General features: G+C 39.1%; 1 protein-coding gene across 3 annotated transcripts; it reads right to left on the reverse strand.

Moving 5' to 3' along the window:
* Positions 1-548: 548 nt before the first annotated feature.
* Positions 549-19,204, reverse strand: TAF7L (TATA-box binding protein associated factor 7 like). 3 transcript variants are annotated; one of them, XM_047845026.1, is made up of 13 exons: positions 18,948-19,204; positions 15,205-15,272; positions 14,319-14,397; positions 12,684-12,817; positions 11,874-12,000; positions 11,584-11,639; positions 8,458-8,499; positions 7,514-7,559; positions 7,056-7,169; positions 6,404-6,631; positions 6,097-6,209; positions 4,873-4,932; positions 549-1,408 (listed from the first exon to the last, which is right to left on the reverse strand). In XM_047845026.1, exons 1-13 carry the CDS (start codon positions 19,201-19,203, stop codon positions 1,364-1,366), a joined length of 1,368 nt encoding a protein of 455 aa, XP_047700982.1. In that variant the 5' UTR covers position 19,204; the 3' UTR covers positions 549-1,363. The 3 variants fall into 3 exon arrangements, with proteins under 3 accessions (XP_047700982.1, XP_047700981.1, XP_047700983.1); XM_047845025.1 differs by having other exon boundaries at positions 7,514-7,661; XM_047845027.1 differs by lacking the exon at positions 18,948-19,204 and adding an exon at positions 18,211-18,366 and having other exon boundaries at positions 7,514-7,661.
* Positions 19,205-19,824: the final 620 nt, after the last annotated feature.

Below are 19,824 nucleotides of genomic sequence, written 5' to 3' on the forward strand. Positions count from 1 at the left end.
CTGACCTGAACTTCACTGCCCCTGGCTTATTAACTTGAACTTGGAATGGGAGCACTATAAGAGGCACAGAAAACATGTGGAGTTCATTTCCTAGAGCAGCACTGACTCCATCAATTGGGACCAGACCTGGGTCTAGCTGGACTACTTCCAGAAAACCCTCAGATACCTCTTGGTCATAAGCATTATCATCCTTGATTTCTAGATTAAAAAATAACAGAGGCTCCAAGGGGTGTAGGGACTTGCTCAAGGTGAATGGAAAAGCCAGGATTCCAACCTTGTGTTCTTTCCACTACAACATAAATCAATGCAAATACTGCCATTTTGATCACTTCTCTAGATGACTTCTCAAATTCCCAGTGCTATATGGTTAATGTGAGATGATTTGCTTAGTTCATTAGGAGTTATCCCAAGAGCTCTTTAGAAGGATGCCCCAGTATTGACAGCATCTTCTGTCATTTCCTAATGGTAGAGTTTATTGCTTGTCTCTCCAGTTTCCTTTTGGATATGAGTGTATTCATCATGGGAACGGTTTAATAAAGTGACAGCAATCCAATTAAAATGAAGAATTTATTTATTGCTTAAAGAACACAGGCCAGAAAACTTTAACAATACAGCTGAAAAAACAAACCCACTCAGGGTTTTTAAGGGAGTCTTCACAGGCATCACAGGCATCTGATTTTTCCTAACCTTTTCTGATGGGGGTTAGGATAAAGAGGCTCAGAATAAGGATAACAACTCAGAATTTCATCTCTGTCCTAACTATTCTCTTAGCTGTCAAATAATAACCAGACACAATCCCTAAAAACACAACAGAACAAAGATAGCAGCAGCAAGAAATCATCCCTGAGCAGGAAAGCAGCCCCTATTACCTTAACAAAGACAGGACACAAGCTGGTGTTAACTGCTGGGAGATAGGCACTTAATTCACTGTGAGAGGTCCTAGCTTTTGGTAGAAATGATTTGTTCCATGTTTTAGGAAATATTTAAAATTAATAGAAGAAGGGAACTGAAAACATACACAAACCAGCTAGCTGTATGGCCTTCAGGCTAGACTGTCTTTGGGAAGCATAGCTGAATCATTTGATGGCACCAACAGAGCAGAGGCAATGTAAGCAATTATCAAGTTGATAAAGAGAAGGGAAGTTCTATATTGAGTTGGGATTTTAGGTCTACTACTTTTTTATATTCTGTCCCTTTCTACACAGCTATAAACTTCAAATGTGACTAGCATAAAAAGTTTCAGATCAACAAATAACAAATGACTTTGCATACGGCAATGAAAGGGACAGAAACACGTACAATTTCATCCAGTCTTCAGTCTGGATAGTAAATCCAAGGTTCATGTGCCAGGCTGAAGGCTCTCTTACTTCTCCAAAATAGATTTCAATTGTTCCCGGAGGAAAATGAGCTGTAGGGAGAGGCAGAAAAATATGAAAAATTGCTCTGAAATCTTAGGTTCTGTTACTTGATCTAGGATTTACTTGTATGAACCAAAAAGAACCACTGTAATTTGTATTTTATATGGTTATCTGAGTCTTGCAATGTTCCAAAGAACAGTGCCACAGTCAAGAATGCATGCACAACACTGCATGATGTTGTCTTTTACTGTGCCAAACTTCTAAAAAGAAGCCTTCAAATTGAATATGCTTCAAAATTAAATATGCTTCTGATAAGACTTTGTATTTCTGTGAAGAGTGTACAGAGGGATCACTGTAGCCACATTTGAAGAGAAAATAAAGCAATTGGGATAGGCTTTTGTCCCACTGAACACACTGGATCTTAAACCAAGTCTTAGCTGCTGCTTCTTACCATGTTATGATACACTTGGAAACTGAACCAAAGACCTGACCAATATTTATTTATTTACCTATTTATCTATTTATCTATCTCTCTCTATCTCTTTATTTTACTTGGAATGGCAAAGTGACCAAAAACATTGAGAGGTATACTGTCTTTGGGACAGAGATTGGTTTTGAGTATTATTCAATTTAGGTCACTCCATACCAGTGTAGATTTTCATTCTGTGAAAGAAAGGAATGGAGCATTAGAAAGTGATCCTATGCTGCACATCACCTACCAAATTACGAGAATTGCTTCTACAGTAATTTAGAGGCTACACTCTGGTGCTGACATGATTACAACCACTGATTGCTCCAGTTCTTTCTCTTTTGTGGGCTCTCTTTCTCACCACCCCCTAAAGGAAGGTTTTTCCCCAGGTTTGGACTTCTTGCTAAACAGTCAACCTGGCTAACTCATCTATCCCCACAGCTTCAATGATCATTTCTCTGCATGAGCCACTCTCCAATCTCCCATTTTCTAAAGTGCTTCTAACTCAACGTGCTTCCAAGTTATCTCATCATCTTCTCCATCTGCGCCCCCAACAATTCCCTTCCTGTTGTCTTCTGTTAGTGGCACACCATTTTCCAGTTACTCAGGCTTTGGACTCCTATTTGTTCTCCTTTTGAGCCCATGAATCCAATCAATTGTTAAGCTCTGATTCCTTCCATCACTTGCATCTTCCTCTAGTATCTCTCCACTCAACAATTTCTCCTACATGCTGCTGGCAGAGACATCTTCCTGAGTCACTCCCCAGGTGAAAAAGTTTTGGTGGCTCATTATGCCCTAAACAAAAAATCTCAACTCTAGGCTGTCATCACCATCTCTGAGCCACTATGCATGCTACTTTCTATACAGAATGCCCTCTTTTCCCTATCTCCTTATTAAAACCCCACTCTACCTTTTGAGGCTCCAGCCAAACATCATTTCTCTATGAACCAGCCAAACATCATTTCTCTATGAAGTCATCCCTAGTCTCTATGGACAAAAGTGAGACTTCATTCCTTTAAATTCCTGTCCCTCTCATGGATCTCTTCCCACCTGGAGGCAGAGACTGGGTTGTAAGCATTTTGTAGCTCCCTACTACAGAACCTAGCTTCAAGTAGGCTATAAATGAACTAATAACGTAAAGGAATGTGAGTGAATAAAGTTCACAGCTACATTTCCATGTTGAAAATAGCACTCCCCAATACTATTTACATGGATGAAAACAAAGATGTTTGGTGTGTGCTAAAGCAATTTGGTGTTAATTGTTCACATGGTTGTTTATGAGCAGTACTTGGTTAAGTGATTTGCTGAGTGGAAGGGAATATACAAAATTCCCCTGGTTTTGCTTGTATGTGTAACGGGGATGGGGGTTGGTGTCTCTATCTCAAGAGCCCCATGCTAAGCCCATCATTATATGGCCCCCAGTTCCTTTATGATTATTACCCTAATTTTATAGGACTGAAGCCAGCATACATCTTCTGTACAGCTACCTGACCCTCACTTATCCTACAGTACCTTCTTTTCAGTCTTCTCACTCTCTTGTGGCTTGAAATAATACAGCTGTTCAAGTCAGAAATCTGGCATGCATCCTTAACACTTCCTTCAACACCCAGTAACTGGCCCAACTCCCATCCATTCTACCTTTAATATATATTCTCTCATATATGAGTGTTTGTAGCAGCATTATTCATGATGGCTAAAAGGTGGGAACAATCCAAATGTCCATCAATGGATGAATGGATAAACAAAACGTGGTGTGTGTGTATGCTTACACACATGGAATATTAGAATATTATTCACCCACAAAATGGAATAAACTACTGATACATGCCACAACATGGATTAACTCTGAAAACATTATACTAAGTGAAAGAAGCCAGATACAAAAGACCACACATTATATATGTCCTTTTAGATAAAATAAGCAGAATAGGCAAAGTAGATGAGAAGGTACATTAGTGGTTGCCTTGGTCCAGCAAGTGGTAGAAATTCAGAAGAAATGGGGAATGACTGGTATTGAATACAGGTTTCTTTTTGGGTGATGAAAATGTTCTAAAACTGATTGTGGTGATGGTGGTGCAGTTCTGTGAAAATACTAAAACCATACAATTTAAATGTATGGTACGTGAATTATATCTCAACAAAGTGGTTATAAAAACATTTTTATTGCAGTTAATATATATATATATTCTTTCCATAGCCACTGCCACCACCTTAGTTCAGGTTGTCATTTTCTCTTATTAGACTACCACACAGCCTCCTAACTGGCCTCCCTGATTCTAGTCTTGCCCCCCCTATAATCCATTCTCCAGATAAGAATCAGAGTGGTCTTTAAAAAGTTTAAATTAAATGTGACTCTCTCCAGCTTAAAACTCTTCAAGGGTTTCCCACTGCACTTAAGACTAAAACCCATCCTCCTTATCATGGCCTGCAAGGGACCATACACTACGGCCTCTGCCTACTTCTACAACCTTATGTTAAGTCATGCTCTTCCTTGCTTTATATAGCCCAGAGGTCCTCAAAAAGGCCAGGTTCTTTCCCCCATGGGGGACCTGTCATATGCTCCACCCAAGAGGCTCTCCATTCCCTCTTCGCTCAGATTGACTCTTTAGGTCTAAGCTTAAGTATCACCTCCTCAGAAAGGCCCATCGTTTTAATTTAATTCCATTTAATTCAGGACTCCTTTTATTCAAATAGCACCACTGATGTTTTTTCCTCCTTCAAAGCACTTTTTTTTTTGCCATTTGCACTTCTCCATTTGTATGTTAATTTGTTCACTGTCAATCTTCCATCTAGACATCTCCATGAGGACAAGTACTCTGTCTTATTCAACACGGTATGTACATCTTGTACTTTTCACTTAATAGGCATTCAGTATCTGCTGAATGAGTGAATTTTCACAAAAACCTTGTTCCAACCTGCTATCCTCATTTAGAAGATTTGGTCACTACTGATCCTGTGAAAGGAACAGCTAGAAATGACTTTGGGAGTGGGGTTGGGGATTCTTTGTATCAAATGTTTTCTGGTTGATTTGAAAACACTTCTCACCTGCTCATTTTTTTCTTTTTCCTGTAACTTAAGCTGCTCCAGCACAGACTGTAAATGACTCTGGAAAACAAATTGTATAAATGATGAATGCTGAGTCTCAAAGGAAAAGAGAACCAAGTGAGACAAAGAGTTTGGCAAATAATTTGATAAGCAAACTGTCAGTCATAACAAAAGAGCACTCTTTTTAAAGGATTCAGAGTATAAAAACTGCATCCCCTAAGTACAGAGCCATCTGATTTGATTTTATAAACCTACACACGCTATTTTTTTCTTGCCTTAAAATAAATGGTTGGAATGCCTTCATGTTACCTTTTTCTAGTTTAGCACAAATCCTTTGACTGTGGTGAACTATTAAAAAAGCTGACTTGGAATTTGGTGCTGACTCATTCATTTCCCTGCACTAGGGCAGAATATTATTATTCCTAACTAGTCCTCCATGCAACATCAATACAACTGTATCTTTCAAAGTGTGTCCACATCTATTATCTCACTTGGTTAATGTAAAGGACAATATTCTAAATAGGTACAGTTCTGTGTTGAGTTACTACATTTTGATGACTACGGCTCTCCAGAAAATAAAATCTGGCAAGGAATTTTCCAGATGCTTCAGAATTTCCCTCACTATAAAAAAGGATGCAAACATGGCCTAAACATACACTTTCCTTTTGTTGAAATATATGTTAATAAAAATCAAGCAAGATATTTATTCTTGTTCAGGCATGCATCATAACATTTAAAAATGAACTTCGTTAATTTTCTTTCACTTCAATGAATACATTTTGGTACAAACAACTATTTGATTGAATCAAGACATGATTCAATCTATGTCTTACCACTAGTTACTTAACCTCTTTGAATTTCAATTCCTTATCTATAAGATTAGCGACAGTACCTGTATTTCAGGAAGGATGAAATGAGGATGAAATGAGATGATACATGTAAAATACTTAGCTCTTTTTGTGCCTTTCACATAACAGATGCTCAGTATTGGTAATCATTATCTCAAGTCTCCTTGTCTCTTCTCAAAAATTCTTGTATGAGATGATCAAAATTACTCAGATAAAAGGAAATAGGGCTATATCTTCTTAGGGGTTTCTAAGAGGTTGTTTTAGGTCAAAAAATGAGTAAGAATGCTGCACAGGGATGATACGAGTTAGAAACACAAAGATGGTATTTTGAAAGTAGGATATCAAGGTATCTTTATCCCAGCCAACAAGAATTTACCTTGAGTGTCAGGTTTTCCACTTTCTTTAAGAGATCCCTCTGTCTTTGTGCTTTGCATTGAATCTCTTGGAGCTTTTTCTCCATGTAATGAATCTGCTTCTGAATATCCATGACTAACAGAGACAGACAGAAATTTTAACTAAACATGGCCCAAACTAGTGGACCACAATCAAAGTCAACCAAAACTCCACTCCACATCTCAACCGTAACTTCTCAAACTTAGCCTTGCATCTAACACATGTTTAAAGTCAATCTTCAGCGCTGCCACCCACTCTGTCCCACCTCTGGTTTTTCCTCCATAACTTACCTGCTGAACTGGCTCCTTCCTTTGCCTCATACTGGCCAGATGCAAAGAACTTGGCCTGTAGCTCCCTTTCCAGATCCTCTTCATAATAATCTTTCTCAACTTCATCCTCATCGTAGTCATCTTCTTCATCATCTTCTTCATCCTCTTCATCATCCTCATCTTCTTCCTCATCCTCATCATCACTGTTGCTACTAGAATCACTGAACATCTCCCGAAACATACCATATTCTATTGGTTTCAAGCAAGAGGAAGGTGAATCTATCTGAATCTTTTCAAATGACTCTCACTCAAGCTGCAGTTATCTTCCTTCCCTCAAATTCACTGGTCAACCAATGAATTTTATAAATAATTTTCTCACAAGAAGATCCTTCCCTTCCTAAGGCAATGGCAGGAAATGCAAAACACTAACATTCATTCATGTATTCAGTGATCAAGACATTTAGAGTATTTAAGGGCCCATAGGAATTTAGGATACCAGGGACTGATGGGAGATTAGAACACCAGTCTAAAACCCCTGAAGCACTGAAGAAAGAGGAAAGAAAGGCCAAGGCATCCTTTTTCTGTGATTGGCCTGTGAGTCTCTGGAGAATGGTCTTTCGCACAGTCAACACTTGCCTTCTCTGAAGCTCTTGTTTTGTCTTTATTAACATACCTGATGAGAAATGACCCTGCTTATAGCCACTTATTCCTGGGGACATTGCAAAGCCTGGGATAGAGCCTTGACTTTCTATTTCTTTGGTTTCATCTTCAGCAATGACTTCCCATCCTGAAAGGAGGGGTGGTGGTCAAGGAACAAGCAGAAAGAAAGGAGAAGACACAATTGAAAGGGAAGAGGTTCTCTGAGTGAAAGTGCTATTTAATTTGGTCCAACTTCAGGCCATCTGTATCTGGATTCCTAGTATGAAGAAGTACCTCCTATTGGATTACACAAGTAAATACATTTCTATTGTGTGAATTTACTATTCCTAGCTAGAAAGTAACATTTCTGTAACAAAAATCTGAAGTTCTACACACCAAAATTAGTACACAAATACCAGAAGTGAGGGCTTGTCAGCAAGTACATATGGGGCGGAACAGGCTACAAGGAAAATATTTAGTATAAAAGGATACGAGCACTGAGAGCTTCAGCATCTGAACACAGTAGTCTTTTCACTTCCTTTTCCACATCAGGAGATTCAATGTATTGAACCAAATCAGGGGAAGGGGGGATATCAGTAATGTCATTTAACACCCTGTGTTTTGCAGGAATGCCCTGCTCCTACATACAAATGAATTCAAATAATTAGGTCTCTTTAATATCCATCCAAATCAATTTCTACTTTAAGTAATGCTATTTATGAAGAAATCTTTGACCAGGCTCTAGGTTTCTGTATGGTAAGCTTATTTTTTTTCCCATTCAAACAAATTAACTTGAGACATTTAATCTTTTTGATCTGCAACTCCGTGTTAAAGACTTCTCTCAGAAGCACAACCCTTAGGCCTCAGTTATTAATTATTGGCCCTGACCCATACTGGCAAACAACTACAATTCCTTACTTGTTATTTAAAAGTAATTTGGCTTAAAGATCCAAATTCCCAAAGTTCACTTTTCCACATCTTTATTATTAAAGATTTTCCTATAAAAACTGGGTCTTAGCTACATGTTCTCCCTTAAATCCAATTTTAGACAATTATCTCCACAGCAACCAATTCGTCATGCTACAAATAGAAATTAGAACTTTGAGGGGGAATAAGCAATTGCAAACAACTGCTGGTAAAAGTGAATACTGGCTTCCAAAAAATGGCTCTTAAAATAAGTATCAGAGAAAAAAGCAGATTAGAATTCAAAGTCACTGGCCAAATTGTATCTTTTCCTCTAGGAGTTATCAGGCATTAAACAATGAATCCATTTTTAAGTGAACCAATTTAGTGTACCTGTATGGCAGTGGCAGTTAGAGAGGAGAAGGAAGGCCAAAAAGTAACCTTTTTGATTTCTTTGATTTGCCTTAAAGTAATGAGCTATGAAATAAAACACACTAAGGGTAAACAATAAAGTTATATAATGATAGCTCTACCTCAGGAAAGCTGATTTCTTCAATTTGTTTGAAATCAGTGAGCTATGAAATAAAACACAATAAACAATGAAGTTATTATTACAACTGTTCTACTTCACTAAAGCTTAAAGGATTCTAAAATTATTCTTAGTTTTACATTTAGTAGGCACTCAATAAGTACTGTTGACTGACAGTATAAAAGCCAAGGCAACTGTGTTCATGGAGTGAAAGATTCAACATAGTAAAGCTGTCAATTATCCCCAAATTGATATATAGGTTCAATGCAATTCCTACCAAAATTCCAACAAGGTTTTTATAGACATAGAAAATTTGTTCTAAACTTCAAACTTACAAAAAAAATTATATGGAAAGGTACAGGCTCTAGAATGACTAAAACAATCTTGACAAAAATAAAATGAGAACAGTCTTCCTCATTTCAACATTTATTATATAGCTACACTGTGATATCAGTAGAAGGATCAACACACAGATTAATGGAACAGAATAGGGAACCCTGAAACAGACACACACAAAAATGCCCAGCTGATTTTGACAAGGTGCAAAAAACAATACAATGGAGGAAGGAGTCTTTTTAATAAATGGTGCTGAGGCAACTGGATATGCAAAGGCAAAAAAAAAAAAAAACCCTTGAACTAAACACCACATTTTTTACAAAAATTAGCTCAAAAATGGATTTCAGGTCTATATGTAAAATGTAAAACTTTTAGAAAAAAATAAGAGAAAATCTTCAGGATCTGGGCTAGGCAAAGAGTTCTTAAACTTGACACAAAGGAAAGATCCTTAAAAGGAAGTATCTATAGGGGCACCTAGGTGGCCAAATATGGAAGGAGCCCAAGTGTTAATCGATGAATGAATGGATAGAGAAGATATGGTAGGGGTAACTGGGTGGGTCAGTCAGTTAAGTGACTGGCTCTTGATTTCAGCTGAGGTCATGATCTCATGGTTCGTGGGTTTGAGTCCCACATTGGGCTCTGCGCTGACGGTGCAGAGCTTGGGATTCTCTGTCTCCCTCGCTCTCTGCCCCTCCCCCACTAACTTTCTATCTCTCTCTCCTAAAATAAATATTAAAAAAAGGAAAAATCTGTAAGTTGGACTTAATCAAACAAAAAACCTTTGCTCTTTGAAAGATCCTGTGGAGAAGAGGAAAAGACAAACTACAGACTCGGAGAAAATATTTGCAAATTTCTACATATCTGACAAAAGACTAATATTTGGAATATTAAAAGAACTCTTAAAACTGAACAATAAATAAATCCACTTAGGAAACAGGCAAAGGACATGAACAGACACTTCACTGAAGTGGATATATGGATGGCAAAATAAAAAAAAAACACATGAGATGTTCAACATCATTAGCTATCAGGGAAATGCAAATTAATACCACAACAAGGTTACTACACATCTATCAGATGGCTAAAATAAAAAAGAGTGACAAACACCTAATTCTGGTGGGGACTTAGAGTAAGTGGATCACAGGTACAGTCTACTGGGAAGATATCATGTTATAGCCACTTTGCAAACAGTACGGTAGTTTCTCATAAAATTGAACATTCAAGTACCATATGACCCAGAAATAGCACCCCTGCACATTTATCCCAAACAAATGAATACTTATGTTGACACAAAAACCTGCACGTAGCTTTATTTATAATGGTAAAAAACTGAAAACAACCCAGACGTCCTTTAGTGGGTGAACAGTTAAACAACCTGGGGTATGTGCATACCCTGGAATACTACTCAGCAATAACAGGAATGAAGTACTGATACATGCAACAACTTGCATGGATCTTAAGGGAATTATGGTTAGTGGGGGAAAAAAGCCAGCATTAAATGTTATACATTGTATGAGTCCATTTATATGACATTCTCAAACTGACAACACTACAGAGATGGAGAACATACTAGTGTTGGCCAGGGGTTAGAGACCGAGGGGTGGGGTAGGAGGGAGGTAAATGTGACTATAAAAGGTCAAGATGAGGGATCCTTGTGGTAACAAAACTGCACAGTATTTTGACTGTGTAGATGGATACATGAACATACATATGGGAAAAAACTGCATAGAACTACATGCACGCATACACACACACAAGTATAAGTAAAACTGGAGAAATTTGAGTAAGATTGGCGAATTGTGATAATATCAATTTCCTGTTTGTGATATTGTACTATAGTTTTGCAAAAAATTACAATGGGGAAAACTGGATAAAGGGTACATAACATCTCTCTTTTATTTCTTACAACTGCATGTGAACCTACAATTATTTCAAAATAAAAAGTTAATTATAGGGGCACCTGGGTGGCTCAGTTGGTTAAGCATCTGATTCTTGGTTATCAGCTCAGGTCATGATCTCATGGGGTTTGTGAAATTGGGTCCCAAGTAGGGCTCTGTGCTGACAGTGTGGAGCCTGCTTGGGATTCTCTCTCTCTCTCTCTCTCTCTCTCACTCTCTCTCTCTCTCTCTCTCTCTCTCTCTGCCCAACCCCTCCCCAGCATACACACATGTGCTCCCTCTCTCTCTCTCTCAAAATACGAAAACATTTTTTTAAAAAGTTAATTAAAAAAAGCAGACAAGCTACAATATTCCTGTAGCTTGCCCAAGATTCTACAAATTGGAGGTAAGGCTAGGAATAGAACCACAATTTCCAAGTCTCAGGTTCTAGATGGGTTCACTTTAAAACTAGATTTTGCAGGGCACCTGGGTGGAAGCCTCCAACTCTTGGTTTCGGCTCAGGTCATGATCTCATGGTTTCGTGGATTCGAGCCCCACACTGGGCTCTGTGCTGGCAATGTGGAGCCTGGTTGGGATTCTCTCTCTCTCCCTTTCTCTCTGTCCCTACCCGATTCATACCGTCTCTGTCTCTCTCAAAATAAATAAATAAACTTTAAAACTAGATTTTGCAATTGAAAGCAAAGCATTAGCAGAAGTTTCAAATTCATGACACATCCAGATCCCTAAATGATCAGGTCTGTTTCTGTTCACTATATACTCCCAACTGCTACCGCACAGTGCCTGGCATTTAGCTCATAATCGATGTTTACTGAACATATAAATGAGTGAACAAATTAATCCCCAACTAACTCCTCTTCCAATCCACCCAGTAGACACAGAAATAGCATGCAACTAACCTTTTTTGTTGTTTTGCGGAACCTTTTCTTTCTGACATTCTTAAGTGGTGGAGTAACTAAAATAAATTCAACATGGTGAAATGTATATATGACTGTTGGTAGTCACATATCTATCTGAATTTGACAAAGAGAAAGCCACTGGCTAACGACATGACCTGTTCCTTTAAGAGTGTCTGGATGTCTAACGAACCAAACACCTAAGTGTGGTAACAGGTCCCTGGCTCACAAGTAATTAGGATTCAGTAGATTAAATGTAGTCAGCCAAAGTGAGCAAGGGGCTGGTGACTTACTGCCATGCTTCCAGACATATTTTTGCTCTCTCTCTTTTTCATTTTTCATGACTGCGTTAAGGTCAGTAGAGGTAACTGATTCTTCTGGAGAAGAGTGGAGATCATCATCAGCAGTGCACACAAGCATCTACATTTAACAAAGATGAAGAAGTTGACTATGGTCATGAATCCTGGATTAGAAATGAATCATGATCATTTTTACTACCAGAAATCCTGGAGCATAGTAAGAAGTAAGGAGAATAGTACTTGGCATTTCCAGAAAGCCAAGTATTACATATACATGCATATTAATTCTGTCTCTCTTTCTCTGTTGGTCTCTGAAACACTGTATATGGATTCTAGATTTTGTTTTTATTTGTTTGTTTTTAGCTCAAGTACTTACCACTTCAGAGGGAATATGTTAAGAACAAATATATCTTAGTATTTTGATTTAGAAGGCAAACAAGAAATCAACAGTTGAGATGATGAAAAAAACAAATATAAATCTCCAGAATTAACAGCATCTTGCTTTAGCAGAAAGTTCAGAAGAAGATCCCAGATCCTCATTTTTTTTTTCAGATGACAATCATCATAAATGGCAAACCTGAACCTTTTTTTTATATAAAAGCTATCTGGATAAAAGTCAAAAGTTATGGATCAAATGCCAAACCAGAACATGACACTGTATTCCTGTGCAATTGAGCTGCGAATTAGAAATGATAAGCAGCCATTCACCAAGTGGAAAGGACTACTGAAAGAAAGAGAAAAGTAGGGAGAAAGGGATTCCTCGAAGGATGTAAGAACTAGTAGATTAAGAAAACTCATCCATACCTGAGAAATATCTGCTGTCTTATAAAAAGTTTTTTTATCAAGAGTTTTCAGGCTTCCGATAATGCAAGGCAAATCAACCAGCTTAGCAGTTAGTGAGACATTTTCTACATCAACAACTGCATGACGTCCATCAGCTGAAGAGAGGCAGGAAAAATTAAATCCAACATCTTCCCAATGTACTCTTAAGCATTCTGGGGTTTAAGTGACGAAGACTTAAGTGGGACAGGCCAGTCTTTCAGCAAAACCTACTATTTATCATAATGCTAGAATTGTGTATGTAATTGGTAACTTCCCAGTGAAAAGAAGGCAGGATATATGGAGCTCTTTTTTCTCAGTTTACTCTACTGGATCAAAAGTAGCTAAGTCTCTTTGTAATCATTGTGAACTAAATGTGGATGAAGTGGCGAATGTTTCATTCTCATCCTGAAAGGCAAACTCCATTCTTTCAACCCCATTCATTTTGACCCCATTAGAAGCACTCAATTATGTCATTGTACATGGGTATTTTCAAAGGGTCAAGTGAAGGAAGGGGTGATCCCAGAAAGGTGCTAGTATATCTGAAATTATAATCTCTAGTTAGCTTCACCAAGATAAGATTCTACACAATATCCATACACTGTAGGAATATATATATTCATATGCTGACAACTCTGAATCCTGCCCAGATGTCTCTAGCTTTTGCTCGTCCCTTAACACAAGAGGATTCAAGTACAATCTTCTAATATTAAGTGAAAAAATAAAAATGCAGAAATATGCTGGACATGGTGCTTTAATTCTTTCAATTAACTTGAAAGATGTAGGGGATTTAAATGTTGGTGTCATGAATAAAAATTCTGTCTGTAAGGAAACAAGGAGAAACAATTATTATTAGTTATCTTTGGCATTAATGTTGGGGCACTGCAAGGAGAGTTTCACTCCTCTTTTTGAACTTTTATATTTAAATTTTGTTTTTCCTTTTTGATCAAACTGGTTAGTGGTTTATCAATTTTGTTGATTCTTTCAAAGAACCAGCCTCTGGTTTCATTTATCTGTTCTGGGTTTGTTTGTTTGTTTGTTTGTTTGTTTTGGTTTCGATAGCATTAATTTCTGCTCTAATCTTTATTATTTCCTGTCTTCTTCTGGTTATATTTAAATTTTCTAACCACGAACTTGTATTACCTTTTTTAAAATGTCAATAAGGGCTACCTGAGTGATGGGATTATAAGCCATTTTAAATTTTCTTCTTTATATACGTCTCTGTATTTAAAAATCCTAATAAATATTATTCAAAAGAGAGAAAGATATGTCACTTATATAAAAAAAAAGTACAGGACATTCATTTATCATTACCTCGGACAGTCAGAAATCACAAAGTTTGTATGTAAGAGACAAACAGAAGTATACAAATCTCACCGTTGACCTCCCGCCAATTCTTCCTTATACACAGTACAATAATTACCTCAAATTACATAATTTCTACTTCCTTTCCTCAAAAAGAAGATATGAGAGTGACTTAAGCCTCTCTTAGGGTCTTCAAGGCAGAGACCATATTCTGCTCTTTGTCTCATCCTTAGTATCTAGTATAGTGTCTGGCACATAGCAATCCCTTAATAAATTAACTGTTCAATGTATGGTAGACGGGTATTTACTACTTACAAGATAAGTCAATTTTTAGTTTATCCTTCATGGCAACACTTCCAGAATGTACCATCTTCCTGACAGTAAATGCATGTTCCTAAAAAGGAGGTAGATTGAAAAATCAGAAGGATGAATTGTCTACTTGGCAGCTAATAGATGTGTTACAGTCCTCCCTTAAATAAAACCTTAAATCTCCCAAATGTTAGGAACAGTGTCATGTACCATGACATATGGTGTGCTAAGTCAAGTTAGGATGAGGCTGACTCTAATCTCATTGTTGGTTTTTAGTAGCTACAGTTAATGCCTTCTTCAAGCCCTACATTCCTGCCTCTTACTGCTGCCCTTCAGTTGTAGTTGCTAAGTAAAGGCTTAGCTGCAGTTTACTGGGTATATAATTAGCCCTAATTGGGGAAATATCTTTCTGAAGGCCGTCCTTAATACAACATTCTTAGACTAAATACTACTTGAATGCAGGTATCAATGGGGGAAGAGACCCTAACACAATGTTCAGATGAGCTTCAACAGCCTTGCATGGTGATGAATTTGAGGAAATAGTGATGGTCCCTTTCACTGACCCTTTTGAGGTGACAGAAAGGATTTAAAAGGAGTCTTATCATGGCTGTTCAGTAAACAGGCTGTTAGCACCTCCGGTAAGTCACTGGATCCCTCACTGTCACAGCCCTTTGCTAGGAAATCAACCCACATGATAGGTGGCATGTACAGGATGAAAGAATTCTGCTAAAAGAGTACACACTAGTATAGGACTGTTTAATAAAACGTGATTCCTGGGAAACAAATGTTCTTAATTTTTATAGCCTACCTTAAATAGAAATGCTACAGAATCCAAACAGAGCTAATACATATGCACTGAAGATATGTGGTCTGAGATACAAGGGTTTCTTACCAGTGGGAGACGCAATATAAACTGGTTCTCAAGTTCCTGAGGAGGTTCATCCTGGCTTTTACTCATCTCTTGTTTTTGAGTTCATGAAAGCAAACACAAAATAGCAAGTGACCAAAAACTCATCTTGCCCCTCTGCTGACCACTTCTGGTAGTACTGGTTACATTACACAGGATCTTGCCCACAACCCTCACTGAAACAATGTGTGTACAGCTCTGAAGTACCTTACTTGACATAACTTGATTATTTCTAAAAGTCACTTGATCTCCCTTCCAATATATGTAGACTTTCCAAGGATAGCCCAAATTACATGATAACAAAAGAAGTAAAGTTGTTATGAAACATGATGTAGTCTTTTTTTTTTAATTTTTTAACATTTGTTTATTTTTGAGAGACAGAGAGAGACAGAGCATGAGCAGGTGAGGGGCAGAGAGAGAGGGAGACACAGAATCCGAAGCAAGCTCCAGGTTCCAAGCTATCAGCACAGAGCCCGATGTAGGGCTCAAACTCACAGGCCATGAGATCATGACCCGAGCTGAAGTTGGACGTTTAACTGACTGAGCCACCCAGGCACCCCTAGTCTTCTTAATGATATTGCTAGACTCTAAGGTAAAGGACTACAATTCATCAGCGCTATGATGGCTACTGAAGCAAACTACATGCCTCTGCAGGGAAGAGTGCCAAAGTCCAGAATCAACCAAAACCACTGGCACAAGTGTTCTATAATGATTTGAAGGAAAAAAGAGCTTAATTTTTAATATTTCATTCACCTTAATGGATTGGTATGAATTAAGCCCATGGGAGAGCAGGCAGGTTCTATGACTCTAAAGTCAGCATCAACAATTCTGAACTATTTTGTTTAAAAGTTAGGAGTCCAGTTCTTACGGCGAGGCTATCTATATGAGTACACTTAGGTTCATGGAATGGGCACTTTCTTGAAGGGGTGATACGATAGATCATAAAATCCAATTTAATTTATTCATTATTAACATTCACTGTGTACATTCTATATGGCAGGCACTTCATTGAGTGCATTAGATCTATTATTTTATTTAATCCGCACAACTACCACTTACTTGAAATACCCCTAAGAAGTTATTTAAAGGAATTCTAAGATGGATCCCTTTATTTATTTTTTTTTTAACTTTTTTTTTTTTTTCAACGTTTATTTATTTTTGTGACAGAGAGAGACAGAGCGTGAACGGGGGAGGGGCAGAGAGAGAGGGAGACACAGAATCGGAAACAGGCTCCAGGCTCTGAGCCATCAGCCCAGAGCCTGACGCGGGGCTCGAACTCACGGACCGTGAGATCGTGACCTGGTTGAAGTCGGACGCTTAACCGACTGCGCCACCCAGGCGCCCCTGGATCCCTTTATTTAAAAAAAAAAAAACCTTCTGGAGGCGCCTGGGTGGCTCAGTCGGTTAAGCAGCCAACTTTGGCTCAGGTCCTGATCTCGCGGTCCGTGAGTTCGAGCCCCGCGTGGGGCTCTGTGCTGACAGCTCAGAGCCTGGAGCCTGTTTTGGATTCTGTGTCTCCCTCTCTCTGACCCTCCCCTGTTCATGCTCTGTCTCTCCCTGTCTCAAAAATAAATAAAACGTTAAAATTTTTTTTAATTTAAAAAATTAAAAAAAAAAACCTTCTGTAAAGTGAATAATCCCATCCAAGTTGATTTTTATTTTTAATCTTATTTTCCAGCTATTTGGGAAAAATCTGTAGTGGCTTGCACGTTGCGTTTTAGGGCTCACACTTCTGAGGAAATTTTTTCTCAAAAGGTAGAAAGAAAGCAATATACATATATGAAAATAGACAAGATCTTCCTATGTTCTAAGGACATTACGCTACATACCAAGTTATAAAATCTTGTATTTTTAATTAGATTAAAATCTCCAGTTAACCACAGCTCCCTAATACTCTGTAAACCATTTGAATCTCACTTAAAAGAATTGCAACCCTTTTTAAAAACACATAAAAGTGAGTCTGAGACCCTATTATGGTGAAATCATTCACCAGTCCTTTAGTATGACTTCAGAAACCACCAGAAAGGCATAGAAAGCAAGAGAGGTCAGCAGCAGAAAAGGAGACACCCAGGATGAGAGGAGAGAGATTGATTATTTGTGATAGTCATTTATTTTCTTCCTGCTTCATACAGATACACACACACACAGATACACACACACATACACAGATACAAAATCTAAATGTGAACATAGCAAAAATTTAATTAAAATAAAGTAAATTAAATAAAAACCTTGGGGCTGGGCACATTGCCTAACAGAACGGACAGTTGCAAACACAAGGTTGGGAGCAGAAATGCAGATTATTTGAAGAACTAGCTGCTAAGCAAGATTTTATCAGATCAGAAATAACTTTTAGATTTTTCAGAACTAAGACTAGGGTATTTTGTTCATTTCAATGCCTTACTGGCAACTCCTCTCAATATAAAGGAAAGAATGTAAGAATTGAAACTATTTCAGAGAAGGTGGACAACCCCAGTTGAAATGAGTCTTAGTTATTTTTAAAATTTGTTACTTTCATCTACCCAATGAACCGGTTGTATTGTATTTATTTTTTTAAAAGGCATCCATTTTTTTTTCAGACAAGCACTCTTTAATAAGTAATTAAACTAAACAGGACCACTCTCCACCCCCAGCTCCATCTTGTTTCAGCGGAATCAGGATTGGAATTAGAATTATAGCTAGCTGGAGGGTGCCTAACAGCATGCTCCAGGCAGCACAAGTCAGCACAAGCCTAAATTGGTATTTTCTCAAGTTCATAGCCACTGGCTGCAATATGAGGCAATGACCACTTCATCCTTATCCCAGGAGCGCTAAGCTTCCAAGGAAGAGTCCAGCTCCTAGGCTTTGATCCAATTTCCCTGGAAAACCTCCCGTGGGACCAAGGGGCCCCGAGCCTTCGCGCCTCGCCGTCCAGGCGGGCTGGATAAGGAAGTCCGGTGCGCGGGAGCTGGGCGCTGACCCGCCCGGGAGCCCTCTGACCTCCCGACTCACCCGCTCCTCCGTTGATTTACGCCAGGACCGGAAAGGCTGCGCAGACACTGTTCCCCGGAGTGGGGGTGGGGGACGGGTTCCGGAGGGGGCGTGAGTGGGCTCCCGGGCGGCGGGCGTGGAGGCGGGCTGCGGGCCGACGGCGTGGCGACAGGTAGGAGCCGCGCGCGCCGCCCCTCCCCGCCTAGCCACGCCTCCGCGACCTGGCCCCCGACCCGACCGGCGTTTGGCCTCGAAGCAGCGGCCAGTTTACCGCGTGCCGAGCTGGAAGGTTTGAAAGGCGCTGAGCGCAGCGCAGTGGGGGGGGGGGGGGGGGGGGGACCTTGCCGAGCATAGTTTCAAAATCAATTCCTTTTACAGGGGGGCGACCTTCAGGGAGGCCGCGGGAGTGTTACCGGTGCGCAGTGATATTTGTAAAAGGGGTGGCACATTCAGTTGCTCTTCGAATCCGTTAAGTTGGCCAGATTTGTCCCTTAGCGAGACGACCTCGCCTGGTGACAAACAGGCCGCCACGCAAAACCATTAAATAACTACAATCCGCGCCCAAACTACTCTTACATAATTAGCCTTTCCCTGTTCCTCAAGAGAGTCACTAGAGTACATCTTTTGGACAGGGACACACGTAACACCGATTATTTCTCCTGAAGGGAGTCTCAGTCCAAAGAGACTTCTAGTAGTTCACTTCCCCCAAAGAATTCTCTTAACTTGTGAGGGGAAAAAAAAAATTTAACCCCACTTACCTGTCCCTTCCAGTAAGTTTTCCTCAGGAGTTTTGGCAGCAATGTCGGTGCCGCCATCGACATCCGCTTGGGTGCCATCGGCAGAAGTTTGGGTGCCTTCATTGGTGGCAGTTTCGGCCCCCAGGTCGCCAAAGTATTCAGCTCCGCTGTCTTCAGGAATTTGGGGATCTTGTGAGCCCGTTACTTCTGATGTGGAAGCTGTTGGTGTTGAATCACTTTCCAAAGAATTGGGAGGCTCCTGCTCACTGTACTCCATGGTCGACCTGTGGAGATTGTAAAATGGCTTCCCGTTCAGTCATGTGACCTTGGAGGTTCCAGAACTTTCATAAAATGATGTCAAAGGTATCCTCCTTAAAGACATAGGGATAATATTAGAGACATTAGGGGTCCCGGTTAGAGATGGTAGCTGTGAAATCTCTACTTCCTAATATGCATCTAAACCGAATTGTAAGGGACAAATATGTTTGGAAGACTATTGTACAATAATTTCTTCTGGATACAAGATTTTTTTTAAAAAAAAATCATATCCGTGAAGCTGAATTATCGGAGTTTCAGACCTAGACAAAACTGTTTTGATCCCTTTTGGAATCCATCTGCTGATCTTTACATTAAGGGTTGAAATACAAAATTGACCAATGAAACTCATTTTTTCATGTAGTGTAGTATGTTCTTAAAGGCATTTATATAAAAAAATAATTCTTTAATAACTCAAAGGAAAACTTCCATTTTCAGTAACTGAAATAGCGGAGTAATTATTTTTTGAATCATACAGACCATGTGAATTATTTAATTAACTTTCCTTGTGATGGCTGCTAGGAAGCTCAGAACCTATTTTGCAACCCAAATCTACCAACTGTGAACTTTATTGGCATATGCT

This window comes from Prionailurus viverrinus, chromosome X, assembly GCF_022837055.1.
Source record: "Prionailurus viverrinus isolate Anna chromosome X, UM_Priviv_1.0, whole genome shotgun sequence".
NCBI lineage: Eukaryota > Metazoa > Chordata > Mammalia > Carnivora > Felidae > Prionailurus > Prionailurus viverrinus.